Genomic DNA, 14,431 nt, shown 5'->3' with positions numbered 1-14,431 from the left:
GCTTTGGGTTCGATCCCGGCCCTGGTCAGGGTCATGTGGGAGGCAACCAATTGATCTCTCTCTCTCCCTCCCTCCCACCCTCCCTCCCTCCTTCCCACTCTATCTAAAAAAAAAAGTCAATGATAAAATATCCTCAGGTAAGGATTTTAAAAAAAAGAATATCTGATATGCTCTCTCATAACCTATTCTCTTTTTTTGGGTATTGAACTCTATCTTTTTTATTTTTTAGTTACAGATGACATACAATATTATATTAGTTTCAGGTATACAACATGGTGATTTTACATTTATATAATTTACAAAGTGAGCACCCCAACAAGTCTGGCACCCATCTGACACCACACATAGTTATTGCAATATTATTGACTATATTCCCTATTCTCAACTTCAAATCCTGTGACTATTTTTTTTCAATTACAGTTTCTATTCACTATTATTTTGTATTAGTTTCAGGTACATAGCGTAATGGGTCAGTCAATCATAATCTATTCTTTTTTCTTTCTTTCTTTCTTTCTTTCTTTCTTTCTTTCTTTCTTTCTTTCTGATCCTGATCCACGTGTCTAAGGCCTTGTCTCTTTCAGGGCCTGTCCTCTTGAGGTGGGAAGTGTCAGGAAAGGCAGTCTTGTATGGCAGCAAGAATGTGACCAGAGAACAAATAAGACAGAAGGAAGGAAGGAAGGAAGGAAGGAAGGAAGGAAGGAAGGAAGGAAGGAAGGAAGGAAGGAAGGGAAGGAAAGAAAGGAAAGAAAGAAAGAAAGAAAGAAAGAAAGAAAGAAAGAAAGAAAGAAAGAAAGACAAGGAGGGAGGGAGGGAAGGAGGGAGGGAGGGAGGGAGGGAGGGAGGGAGGGAGGGAAGGAGGGAGGGAGGGAAAGAATGTGACCAGGAGTCAACAACCCTGTCTGTCTCCTCTACCATTCCACACATTCGGAACATCCCTTCATTTCTCTGGGCCCCTACTTCCTTATTATTCAATTCCTTGTGTAATAAAGTTGGCTTCCTTACTACTAATTATTAATGAAAGGGCTAAGACAGGTGACCTTTAACATTTCCTCCAGCTCTGTTTCTGGGAGAAGGAAACAACACAAATAGGTGTTTGACAAAAGGCATTTGAGCTCTCGACTGTTTTATCTCCATTTTTAATGGACTCGTGGTAATCAATATTCTTTGATTCATCAAAGCCATATCTGGACTGTTTGGTGTGATGTTGTTGCCACACAGAAGCCAAAAGAAATGAGGCTTGAGTGGTGTGGAGGTGTAGGCAAAGGAGGCCTCATTCCCTGAAGGCCTAGCAGCACATGGGTTAATTCTATAACCCCATATTTTTAAATAACAATAATTAGTACCTGAGACAAGTTCTTTTATCTCAGGTGCTCAAAGGGCTTTGTGGTCATTAACCCATTAATTCACTTGCCTCAAGCCATCAGGAGGAATCTCCTTAGAAGACAGTCTGGCCAGAACATCACAACAGTGAAGAATGAGGTGACTAACTAGCTGGAGGGGGCTGGGAGGAGGACCGAGGTCACCAGAAGAATTCTCTTGGAAGAACTAAATGGGAAATCCTCTGTTGTCCTACTGACAGCAATTTAGCCCTTCCCTAGGCTTTTTGAGTAAATTCTCATGGATGTTACATTTCATCATCTAGAAAATCCCTTTACCCTTTTATGTAAACTTTAGATTCGCTTTGCAGCTTCAGTCTGACTACAATTATGCCTGAAGCAAGTAGAGGGAAGGACTGTCCTCCTTAGAATATTTTTTTCTCAAAGGAGAAAAAAAAGTGACTTTTTTAAAGTCAAGCTGTCTCTAAAATAGAACCCCACTTCAGAATGACTTTGTCTGGGGTTTGTGAAGGTCCTGACATATTTGCAGGTGGTTTTCATTAAAAAGCATCTGCTGGAGAAGCACACTGCTGAAAAGTACCTTCACAAGGCCTGGAATTCTATGAGCACCTACCTTTCAATTAAACAATCTGTCCACCTCCTAGGAGGTGCTCCGCTGGGGGCCAGGTGCTATGGGGGGGCATAAAATGTGGAACTTGACCAGCAGCTATAAATCTAATCAAGAGGATGAAACAAATACAAATTTAATTAATTAAATAATGCAAATAAAACAGGCAGAAAATATGGTTTCTGTAATTTTGAACGGCAAAGATTTGTGTGTTGTTGAGTTCACGGTGAGGGGGTGAATGAGGGCTGGAGTGATCAGGGAAGGCAGAAAACTCATAGAGGAGGTACAGTGAGCTAGATCTTAAAGGTAGAAAAAGTATTTGGGGAGGAAACAAGATCAGTGGGAATACAGCACAAAGGATAAACAGGAATAAAGCAAAGGCAGTGTAGGTAGGGGATGACATCTAAGAGAAGGCAAGCAGATGGGAGCCTGTTTCTTTGGGAGGCGGTAGGAAAACCAACCTGGATAAACCACAGGACCAGGAGACCGGAAAGAAATGTGGGTGGATGAGAAAGGTAAGGCCAAGCCACAGAGTAACTTGAAATCAGACTAACAGGTACTGATTTGGGGTCTTCAGATGTCCTCTGTCAAAAGACAAGTATCCAGGATGAGAGCTAAGGAGTACATTGGGAGCAGGGGTGGAGGGATGGGAGGGCACCCTTAGCCAGTAGAAGTGGGACACAGCACTCTGCTACATGTCACCACAGGAGAAAAGGAATATAATCTACCAACATCCGCTGGTAACTTTCAGTTTTGAGTTCTATCTTGGGCCCTAGGAATTCCCAGTGGAATGAGACCCAGAACAAATACATTCAGATACAGGGTGAGGAGAGGAAGGACTCAGGGAAAGTATACCAAAGCCCACACTTGGACAGCCAAAGCCTGGGCAAGGACTTCCAAAAGAGAGGAAAAGAGAGTAGAAGAGAAGACAAATTTCCCCCAATTCACAAAGTTGCCAACCACTGGCCCTCTAAATGCACATACCCTTCTTTATGTCCCAGTAAAACTCATTCCTTTGTTGAATGGATGCTCTTTGGATCTTACAATTAAAATCAAGATGCGGGGAAGACTCTGGAGACAGCTTTTCAGGAAGTAGGTCAGAAGAAGAATGAAGGTCCTCATGTAAGGATCTGAGGGCCTGCCTCTCTCAGCTTCTCAAGCACAGTGGAGTAAGTGGGGAGCAAGCAATCTTTCCTAAGTTCACTCCCCTCCAGGACCTCCCTGAGGCCAAGGTGCCTCAAGTGAGCAGCAGCATGGAAAATAATTGTTATCACCAAAGAAGTCTCTGCAGAAAAGTTGCTGTGAAACTGGAATAGGTGTGTCTTTCTGACCTTCCGGGTTTTTTTATAGGCACTGCAGGAATCTGAGTGAGGGCCTCCAGTCCTTCCGCCCATTTGGGGAGAGAATAAAGAAGCTGAGGTTGTCTCCTTCTTACTCATTGGCAGTTACAACCTCGCAGCCACCACAGCCTCAGCTTTCTGCGTGGACACAGAGAAGGTAAGTTGGGATGAAGGGGCCATGTCCTCAGCTATAAACCTAGGTCACTCTGCCATTTAGCTTGGGAATAACTGAAGACCAGGAGGAGAGCTCAGAGTATTCTATTGCAAAATACTCTATTCCAAATGAATATGTGGAATTTTTTCCTAGGCAACCTCTGTTAAGACGTAGATTTTGGTGCTAAACTATCCGAAAAGTTATTTAAAGGCAGGGACCAATTCTTGGATGAGCAATTAGTAAGTATTTAACAATAATATGATGCATTGAATTGACTTGAATTAAAGAAGGAACAGTCATTAATATTACTAGGAAAAATCACCTGTCCCCCTCAATGCATCAGTGTCTCGGGTGATCCAATCAATGATCCATTAATGTCAACAGGCCTTGTCCTGGAGCCAGCCATAACTGGAATCCCATCAATCATGCTAACCTTGTCACATGCCCCATTTTTCTGCATTAATTTCAAAAAGCCTAGGTGGAAACTGTGATGGAAATGGATGAATTATCTGGGGCCCCCAAATAAAGACTGCTCTGTTTTTCCCAGGAGGATAGAGCTAAGACAGTTGTGAGGGTTTGATAGTTTGGGGCTATTTCATTCAGTACATCCAGGTGTCTTTATTTGGGACTGAGAGATATTACTGTGACCTGCATATACTCAACAGTCATTTTTGTGGGTAGATATAAAGTCATAAGTTTGTCTCATCTTTTTTCCGCAGGGAAACAGAAGTCCATTCTCAAGAGGTCCACCTATAGTCACCATGTATGAGGACTTCGAGTCCACTGGGGACTACTATTTCCTCTGTGACACCGAGGGGCCATGGGGCATCGTTCTGGAGTGCCTGGCAATAATTGGCATAGTGGTTACAGTTATTCTGCTCTTGGCACTTATCTTCCTCATGCGAAAGATTCAAGACTGTTGCCTGTGGAATGTCCTCCCTACCCAGCTCCTCTTCCTCCTGGGTGTGCTGGGGCTCTTTAGCCTTGCTTTTGCCTTCATCTTCCAGTTCAATCAGCAAACTGCCCCTGTACGCTACTTTTTCTTTGGAGTTCTCTTTGCTCTCTGTTTCTCATGCCTTTTGGCTCATACCTTCTACTTGGTGAGGCTGGTCCGGGGTGGAGTCTCCTTCTCTTGGACGACAATGCTGTGCATTGCTATTGGTTGTAGCCTGTTGCAGACAATCATTGCCATTGAGTATGTGTCGCTCATAATGACCAGATGTATGACATTTGTGCACATGGCACCCTGTCAGCTCAATGTGGACTTTGTTGTACTCCTGGTCTATGTCCTTCTCCTGATGGCCCTCACCTTCTTCGTCTCCAGCGCCACCTTTTGTGGCCCATGTGAGAACTGGAAGCAGCATGGGAAGTTCATCTTTGTCACTATGCTCATCTCCATCCTTATCTGGGTGGTGTGGATCTCCATGCTCATGAGAGGCAATCCACAGCTCCAGCGGCAGCCCCAGTGGGATGACCCTGTCGTCTGCATTGCCCTGGTCACCAATGCGTGGGTTTTCCTGCTGCTGTACATCATACCTGAGCTCTGCATTCTCTACAGATCGTGTAAACAGCAATGCCCTTTACCAGGCAACACCTGCTCAGCCCCAGCCTACAAGTGCAGCTTCAGAGCGGAAAACCAGGAACTCTCAAGAGGTACTTTCCTGGGGGATTCAGAGAGTGGGGAGTGTCTTCTGGGGGAGAAACAGGAGAGAAATAGGACTACAGGATGAACCAAGAAGGAACAAAAAGGAAATGGTCAGAAGTTAGTAGATAACAAAATAGTTCAAGCATGCAGATGAAGAGCCCCAGAATCAAGGTTAAACTTTTATGAAAAATGAGCTCTTCCAAAATACAGAGACCAATGGAATGAGACTAAGACAGAAATGAATCAAAGGCCCGCAGTAAAGATGGTGTGGCTCTAGTGCTCATGCTGGGTAAAGAAAGGCACCCACTATAAAATGAGTTCATCGGCCCCAGCTGAGGCTTGGACCATGCAGTTGCATGACATATAATGCTAAGGACTGATATTTTGGCTGTCAAGTACAAAAGTCAATCCTGGCAACAGTGATTGACATGTTAAAAGTTAAGTCTCAAAGTTAATTTGCCCAAACATCATAATAAACTGAGTTGCAAGACTCATCACCTCATTAAAGTCACAAAGCCCAATAACATGCTTTTCAAGCTATTCACTGCTTAAAACCCCGCAAGGCTTACAAAAAAGGACAGGAAGAGGCATTAAATCATAATCCTGAGTAAAGGCACAGATGTACGATTATTAATAGAAATAAAGCAATGTGCTTATGTGACATTTTCATAATTTCTAGGTCATATTTTGATCCTTATGTAAGACCAAGCCACCTGACTGTCCTTTATTAAAGAATAAAATATATTATCCATGACAATAAGGAGGCTTAGATACCAACAACCTGGGGAAAATAGTGGCTAATTTCAGTCATCTGGAAATATTTCAAAACTCATTATTTCCTTTCTAAAACATCTGGCCTATTATTCATAACCAAATATCATAGTTCTACATTCATTCTTGTGTCTTAATAGGCATCTGATTTCTCACTGTTTATTTCTAATGTGCAAAGATGATCTTATTTTATATATTGTATAGCGTACATAATTTTCACTAGGCTCAAAAAAATTAATAGAAGCTTTTCTTTTAAGTGCATATACTTTTTCAAGCTGTAATCTATGGCTAATTACACATTCAAATTAAGTCCTGTTCAGATAGATGCATCCATTAACTCTTTTCAGATCAGTTGACCGAGCATCAGACCCTGACAGTATATATCCTGTCTATAACAGTTTTTCATTGCTTGTGGATGATGTGTAATCGGATCGCTGAGGTTTGTGGCAGAATTGCAGAGTCGATCTTTCTTGAAACTACTTCTCACAGTTGTCACCAGAAGATAGGATAGAACTTCCTGTGTTTGTTTTATTGTTGTTTTATGTTTCCAGGAAACGAAAGTTAAGAGAGAGGAGGAGAGAGAAAATTCTTAGAGTTTTGTAAAACCCAAAACACACTGGGATTTGGAATGACTAACATCCCATACCTCAGAAATGTTGGGCAAGTGTTCAAAGTGTTCTGAGGAGTGTCCTGGAGGAAGAGCAAGGGCTTGGGAAAGCACCGTGTTTCCTGGAACTCACCTCATGGCTCGAGCATGGTTAGAAAGCCCGTTTCTGAGCAGAAAATAGCCTGCCAGGCTATTGTCAATGCAGGTTGCTACTTTGTAGGGAAAAAAACAACAGTGTAGAAAAGAACACATAGATTGTGCTCCAAAATTAGACAGAATAACCAGAAACTGAAGCTTTAGAGAATGGAATCAGAATTTAGGTCACCTGGAAAAAGTACAAATGTCAAAAATTAGAAGAAGGATTGAAACTCAATTAAGAAGTACAGGACTACACCTAGCTAAGAAATAGACACGAAATAGGTAAGAGCCAGGCACGTACAGCATAGTAAGTACAGTACAATAACAATTACTCGAAACAACCTGAGTGTGTTGCAGGTCACGAGCTGACAGTGGGAAAGCAGCTCAGCACTGCCTTTGTTTTCGTTTGCTCAAGAACCAGTCACGGTACTGTACACGCGGGCATGTGGTCAGCAAGAACAACCAGGCCATTGTACTCAGCACTGGTCAGTCTCTAACAAGAACACCCCTTCCAGTCCTGGGAGCCACTAATGAGAAGTGTGAGGAACTTGGAAAGGTTTCGGTGGGAAACCACAAAGATGATTAAAGGGTTATAACATCAGACCTGTGTGCAAAGGCTAAGACAATGAAATGAGATGGTAGTTCTCTGTGCTGTTCTCGGAGACTATCTGAAGTCTCTCCCTCAATCCCGTGCTAAAACATGACATTTTGTTCGCGTCCATGAGGCATACATTTGTCAGGTGACTCTTCTGATTAATACTGTTCGTAGCTGTGACTCCAGTCACATAATTATTTGATTTACCACTGGGTTGTGGGACCAGAATTATTCAACTGAGAGAAAAGTAAGACAAGAGGATCCGCAGAGAATTTCACAAGTATAAAGACCTCTCTCCAAGAGGCTGTTGTCCTGTTTTTTTGTCTCCAGCTGAAGACAATGGGTAGAAATGGACTCAAACCAAAGCATGAGGGATTTAGATTAAATGTGAAAATAAGAATTGGTAAACATTGAAACGGATCCAGAAAGGGGATTAAGGACCCCATTTCCCTGGAAGTCTTTCAAAAAAAGATTAGGCTTTATCTTTCTGAAGTGGTTTATGGACTTAATTCCAAGATTTAAAAAAAAAAATCTGGATGGAGAATGAAAATGAAAATGCACTCAGGCTGTTACTACGGGCCACCAAACAATTGGGTATAAACATTCACCGCCCTGTTACAAGTGTGTTCCTAAAAACAAACAGTATATTGATTGACCTTCTAAAATTAGTTTTTCTTTTAACTGAGAATTTTAAGTGTGATAGAATTTGTGGAAACCTTAAATACACTAAAATATCGGCCATGATATTTTTAGGATGGGAAAGCTCCTATTCTCATTATTGTCTACTTTATCTGTTCCGGCCTAATTAGAATGTTGTTATATCAAGTTTGCTAAAAGCAAGACCCATGAATATTTGAAAGTATCATATTATAGTGGGCATTTTTCTGTCCAGTGTTTGAATGTGTACAGACAAACCTAGCATGATTTTATTTGAAGGTATTAAGACAAAAATAATGAGGCTATGTAATGTAAAAATGGGTCGATGACTGTAAAATGATAGAAACCAAGAGAAAAATGTTTTTGCAAGCATTAGCCCTTTGGGTTGTTTTCCTTATAACAAATACCAACTTTTGCTGGACATAGTTCTTTTTGACAATTCTCAACATTTTTTTTCTTCAAGATATGTACCTTACTATAAAAAAACCAATTTGAATGGTCCCAGGGGGAGTAATTTTTGTTTGTTCCTTCATGGGAACAAACTGCAAACCCACTCTTTTGTCACCCTCGAGAGCTACAGGTCGCAGACCGAGAACTGGCACAAAGAGGGAAGAAGGCAGCAAGCTAGAGAATCAGGCTTCTCTTATTTATAATCTGGTCTGGTAACAGTATCGGTTACCAATGGGCTGAGTATGAAGGAGTCTTGTTACGCCACTGGGAACAAAGTTAAACCACAGTTCATTCTCCTGTGAAGGAGAAAAGAGCCTTTCATATTCACAGGATCCAACCCCTCTCAAAAATTCCAGTAGATAGAAGATGTCAGAGTATCGATTATAACTATACCACCAGCACTAACGCCAATAATAATATACAGTGGATAGCACTATGGTGTTTTCTATATATTGTGCCCTATTCCATGGGCTTTATGTACATTGGTTGATTTAATCTTCAAAATAACCCTATAAAATAGATTTATTATCATGATCATCATGATCCCTCTTTCACTCCCATAGTAAACAAAGGCAGCAGAAGGGGCAGGACTTGGGCCCTGGGGAACACAGCCAACCAATAGGAGCACAGAGTTCACCGGCTCCAATGCTACAGCCACTAAGTGTGAATCCCAGTGGCCCAGCTACATCTGTGACCAAAGAACAAATACGTGTTGAGCAAGGGCCTAGCCTTAGAGACGAACACAGCTGCTTTCTCCATAAAGCCACAGTCCTGTTGAAGAGACAGGTATTAAACAACCACATGTGTGATATTCTACAACAATCTAAAATGATCTTTAATGATGTTTTCTATTATGTCCAGTTTTTTACATCGGATCAACATGCATAGAGCATGAAGCTTCAAGGGACTTCAGAGATGACGTAGTTAAGGCTCTTTTTTTTGCAGTTGCAGACAGTGAGATGCCCGGGGCCATGTGGTCAGACTAGAGAGCAGAGGCTCGGACCCAGCGCCCGCGTTCTTTCTCTAAAAGTGATGATGAATCTTCAGCCTCTTCAATTGCTAAACACAGATGAGCTTCTCCTGAATGCAAAAGGTTCCCCATATATAAGCTTCTTCAGAAGCTTTAAAAATACTTTTTTTAAATCATAGGTTTTGTTGTTGTTAGAACAGCCTCAATGGAGAATTCCTTTTTAAAGGGCCAAGAGCCTCTTTGCAAGCCATTAAGTCTCCTAGTCCTCATGTGCCGTTTCCAGGTGAACCTGACACTAACCCAGCCCTCCCCTCCTTTGGCTTTCAGCCCGAGACAGTGATGGAGCTCAGGAGGATGTAGCATTAACTTCATATTCCGCCACAGGTAAATGTGCTCATCTGTGTCCACCGCCAAGGGCCATACCAGCACTCCTTTCTCGGGAGAGCGGCCAGGCAGTCTCGGATGGCTTTCCCTGGCCTGAGAGAGGAGTGGCAGGGCAGGGACATCCCTACGGGCATGTGGAGCCTGAGCTTCTAGACTAAGCCGCACCAGGGTGGCACCATCCAGGCAAGCCAGGCCTTTTGCCTCCACCCAGGCCCCTCCCAATCCCATCCCCGCTGCCCTCAACAATCTAGTCTGATGCCGGTGAGTGTCCCTGGAAAGAAAAGGCAGCCCGAAGGGTATGTTTGAGGGCACAGAGGAGCAAGCTCACTGCTTTTTGCCCTGGACACAACGGGGGATTGTAAATAGGTATGAGTGTCAGGTCTGTTTTTATTTTTATTTTTATTTTTTTATTTTTTATTTTTTTAATCCTCACCCGAGGACATTTTTCCATTTTTTGTTCAGGTAGAGTGGGAGGGAGAGAGAGGAACAGAGGGAGAGAGAGAAACATCGATGTGAAAGGAACACATCGAGTGGCTGCCACCCGCACAACCGACCAGGGCCGGGGACAAACTGCAACCGAGGTACGCGCCCTTAGCGGGAACCGAACCCGGGTCTCTCAGGACCGCAGGCCGAGCTCTAACCGCTGAGCCAAACCGGCCAGGGCAGGTCTATTTTTAGTATCCATGGTCAGAACGAATCTGCTGAGCCCCACTGCCTGCCTGTCAGAGTCCCGGTCCAGCTCCACTGTCCAGGCTGCCCCCAGAGCTGGGCGAGGTCGGTCACCATCCTCTCCTGTCCAGCTGGGGGTACCAATTTCAATCCTTTTGTGCAAAAGCAGAGGGAGCACTGCTGAGTAGAATTGGAGGTAACTAGCCTTTGTGCTATGACGGCTTGAAGCCACAGAATTCGGACACAATTCCTGTATGGTGGGGACCAGAAGTAACTAAAATGCAAGAGTGAAAGTCACAAACTGTACTAGGCAGCTCTAGGGTAATCCCTCTGGTGTGTTAGCCGAGACTTGCCTTTTCCTGGAACAACGCACAGTCTGGGACATAGCTGTATCATTTGCTCTAATCAACCCTCTGGGGGGCATTTACACGATGGGAAAATCTTTATTATCCCCTGTGAGAATTTCTTGGATTACTTTCAATTTCCAGTGATCAGCTATTCAAGAACCTTACAAAGAGTTTCTTGTTAAGGATAAGGGGAAAGATGGTAAAGAAGTTCTGTTGTGGGTGGGCTCAATTGTTTTTTCTTTTTTATTGACAAAGTATTAAATGATGGTGAAATGATAATATTTCAAACATAGTTCTAGAGAGTATCATCCCTTGTGTTGGCTCAGAAAGTTCACAATCGCATTTCTTCCTTTCTAGACTGTTGATCCCACGCAAGTATTTCATCCCACGGGCTGAACTGGGCCCCCACAAAGACGCAGAATTATGAAGTCCACAGGAAACGCGAGTAGAGAAAACCCAGAAGACCATCCCAACGTGAATCTGATGGGCTGCTGGGGAGCCCACAGAGTCACATTGCCAACAAAATATCCACTCATCCATCCTTCTCTGCTTCTTGGTTCTTTCCATCCATGTGGACCCTTCATCAGAAGACTGCCTTTTCGAGCTTAATTACAATCTTGCTGGCCACCATACCTGACTATGTGTCTCTTTCTTCATTCATGTAACTGAAAGATTCCCTTCTTTAGCAATGCTAGCACAGATTGGTTCCTCTTACTAATGAGACCGAAAGACCCTCGTCTGAAGAAATTATAGTCGTGCTATTATGACAGAGTCTACAGGTCAGTAGCAACTCACTATTGGAATACTTCCATTTTTTATAAAAGGCCCTTACACATGAGTGACCCAGCATTTGTGATAAAAGTCAGAGCAGAATCCTCAGGATCCCCACAGTTGGGCATTTTAAATAACATGAACATGACATGGACTTGCAAGCTGGCAGGCTTTCTCCCACAGTGTGTGCACCCCAGGACAGCAAGTATGACGGCCTATGTGGCTGAGGTCAGTGACCTGCTTTGATGAACCAAAAACAGCCAAGGAAGAGCCACCCAGCTGATGCTCATAAAGGATTTTAGCTGGCGCACATAAAAAGCAGAGTCTGCCTGTCTTGAAGTTTCTAATGAACCGATGCCTCTGCACTAATTACTCTGCCTTCATTCCTCATGCAGGCCCTCGTCCTTCCCCATGGGTTCATCTGTCCTTAACTCCCATTTGTTATATGTAACAGGCAGAACAGGGCCAGAGTCAGAGGTGTGTTGCCAGAGGGTTCGAAGGGTGCAGCTCAGCCCTCTGACATAGCAGAGGAGGACACAGAACCCTGGAGAAACGGAATGACTTGACCCAAATCACATAGTAGTTAGTGGTTTTCCAAAGCACAGACAATTCTTTTCCCCACTCCAGGAGGCCTCTCCACACCTACACTTCTGTATTAACAAGGAAGGTGTGTTCCTCCCCTGAGAACCAAATGTGATGTTTCCGACCTGCTGTGTGAAAGATCTTTGAAAAACAGCTAAGACTCCATACCTGAAAAAAAGCCATGTACAGCATGAACTTTTTCAACATCAACAAGTTTCTCCTGAGCATATGCAAGGTCCCAGGAACTGTTCCCAGACTCAGTCCTAGGCAGGCAAGGCAGACAGTACCTGCCTGCCTTTTTTGGTGGGGGAGATAACATAATGCTCCTTCCTTTTAAAGATGAGGAAAGGGACTTGCCCAGGATAATGTGACTTGTTAGAGACAGAACCAACGAGAATCCAGGTCCCCAGCAGCTGTTCAAGGGCTCGCCCTCTACACAGTGTTCTATTTTCATATATTTTTTCTGCTACACTCAAATTAATTGCTCCTTTTTGAAATCTGTGCCCTGAGCAATGTTCTCGGCACAAACCAGTACCTAGGTAAATGACCAGAGTTTGACCTTCTGCCCTTATTGGTAATAAAAAAATTTTTTTAAATTGAGGAAATGTTTAAACATTAAGACTCAGACCTATTGATTAGTTGGCATACCACTTAACAGAGCACATAAAGACCCTAATTTGAGAGGAAACAGCAAGCCATGCAACCTCACACCTCTAGAAGGAAACCATCATCACTGATCCTCCTAGTTTTTAACGCCAAAATGATAACAATGTCAGTGCCACCTTTGACTTAATTATGTTTTGTTTTATTCTGTTTTGTAGGCAAGAAATGTTTCTGTTGAGTCAGCTGACACATTTTAATAAACACACTGAAGCCATATACAATGGCTAAAATTGTTCCCCAATATGATTTTCCTAAAATTAGTAAAGGCAAAATTGAACCTCTTGGTACCAAATTGCCTCTGAAGTGTATAGCACAGTTTTACCAAATATTGGACTGAAGTAGTTAGATTAGGAGATTTGTATGGTTGCAAGTGCTTCACTCAGGCTGTTTCAGGAATGAATTGTAGTGTAAGGTTACACATGGCCGCAGGGAGACTAAACTCTCTTTGGGAACCCAGTATTGTCACTCATCTGGCTCCATGGGGATGGAATACTGTCAGGCATTGCCCTGACCCCACCATCTCCCTCTGACACTTTCTTCACCACCAGCTGACTGACTCTCTCCCTATAGTCATAACTCAGACTCCTGAGAGGGGTCTGATTGGTCCAGCTATTCATCAGTGTCTCTGACCGGGAGCTCTTTTGCATCAGCCCTACAATTAGCCTGTGGATTGGCTGCCGTCGGGTCCGGTACCCACCACTGGTCCATTTAGCTGTGGCTGGCTTGATCAGGTGGTGCAGACTTGATCTACAATTTCATAAAATTTTATTTTCCTGGATTAATCTCTCCTGAGTTGATCATTCATGATGCATGAAATTGTGGACTATTTTAATGAAAATACATTTTTATTTCTTTCGAGTTTATGGAGCAATTCACATAAAGCTAAAAACCCCAATAGTCTTCTAAGTTGGGATCCATGAGGAACCGTTTAAAAGAATAAATAAAACTATGATTAACCTATTGTACTCACGCAGTTCAATAATTATTACTTGAAGATTTAAACTCATTTCCTTATAGGTAATGGGTTCCATAATTTGAAAGGCACTTATTCTCTTAAGTATTTTATGTAGTCCTTCACTGATTTTATATATGTATCCAAAAGATAAGGTATCAGTGACAAACTTCAGTATAAAATACCTTCCTGGCCAGGCCGGTGTGGCTCAGTGGACTGAGCATCGTCCCATAAACTGAGAGGTCCCCGTTGGATTCCTGGTCAGAGCACATGCCCTGACTGTGGGCCCGATCCCCAGTAGGGGGCATGCAGGAGGCAGCCGATCAATATTTCTTGCTCACATCAATGTTTCTATCTCTCCATTCCTCTTTTTAAAAAGAAACAATAAAAACATATTTTAAAAATAAAATAAAATACCTTTCTGATGTAAATGGCTGGTTAGCTCAGTTAGAGCATACTGCTAATATAATACCTGCCTGGGTAGGTATTATTTAATATATTCTTCATCTTGATAATTTTTTTCCTGATCCAAAGAGCATCAAAGATTTATGTCCCTCCACATTAAATTTCATGATCTCCCCCATAAACTTAAAGTGTGTCTACTTATCATACCTTATTTCAACTTGTGGTATGATCAGGCCAATTTTCCCTCATTCTCTCTACCCATTATTTCTTCATTCTTTTTTTAAATCAAAGCTCCCTTTTCCTAGGATTATATCTACTTCATATTGGTCAGGTCCTCTCTGTGTCCTTCCACAAACAATTCCAAACCTACCTTTTCTCAGAAACTTC

At 42.7% G+C, this 14,431-nt stretch overlaps 1 protein-coding gene across 1 annotated transcript; it reads left to right on the top strand.

Annotated features, from left to right (window-relative positions):
- The first annotated feature begins 4,199 nt into the window (after positions 1-4,199).
- On the top strand, positions 4,200-11,067 carry GPRC5D (G protein-coupled receptor class C group 5 member D). The gene is made up of 4 exons (XM_036250847.1): positions 4,200-5,091; positions 9,599-9,655; positions 10,820-10,890; positions 11,029-11,067. Exons 1-4 carry the CDS (start codon positions 4,200-4,202, stop codon positions 11,065-11,067), a joined length of 1,059 nt encoding a protein of 352 aa, XP_036106740.1.
- The last annotated feature ends 3,364 nt before the right edge of the window (positions 11,068-14,431 follow it).

Source organism: Molossus molossus, unplaced genomic scaffold (assembly GCF_014108415.1).
Source record: "Molossus molossus isolate mMolMol1 unplaced genomic scaffold, mMolMol1.p scaffold_m16_p_10, whole genome shotgun sequence".
Lineage (NCBI taxonomy): Eukaryota > Metazoa > Chordata > Mammalia > Chiroptera > Molossidae > Molossus > Molossus molossus.
This window is presented reverse-complemented; position numbering and strand designations above follow the sequence as displayed.

Excerpts from the sequence above, each read along its gene's own strand:
- GPRC5D (XM_036250847.1), top strand. The coding sequence starts at position 4,200 with ATGTATGAGGACTTCGAGTCCACTGGGGACTACTATTTCCTCTGTGAC. Across the intron at positions 9,656-10,819 it reads AACTTCATATTCCGCCACAG|CTATTCAAGAACCTTACAAA; the intron begins GTAAATGTGCTC and ends TCCAGTGATCAG. Across the intron at positions 10,891-11,028 it reads GTAAAGAAGTTCTGTTGTGG|ACTGTTGATCCCACGCAAGT; the intron begins GTGGGCTCAATT and ends CTTCCTTTCTAG.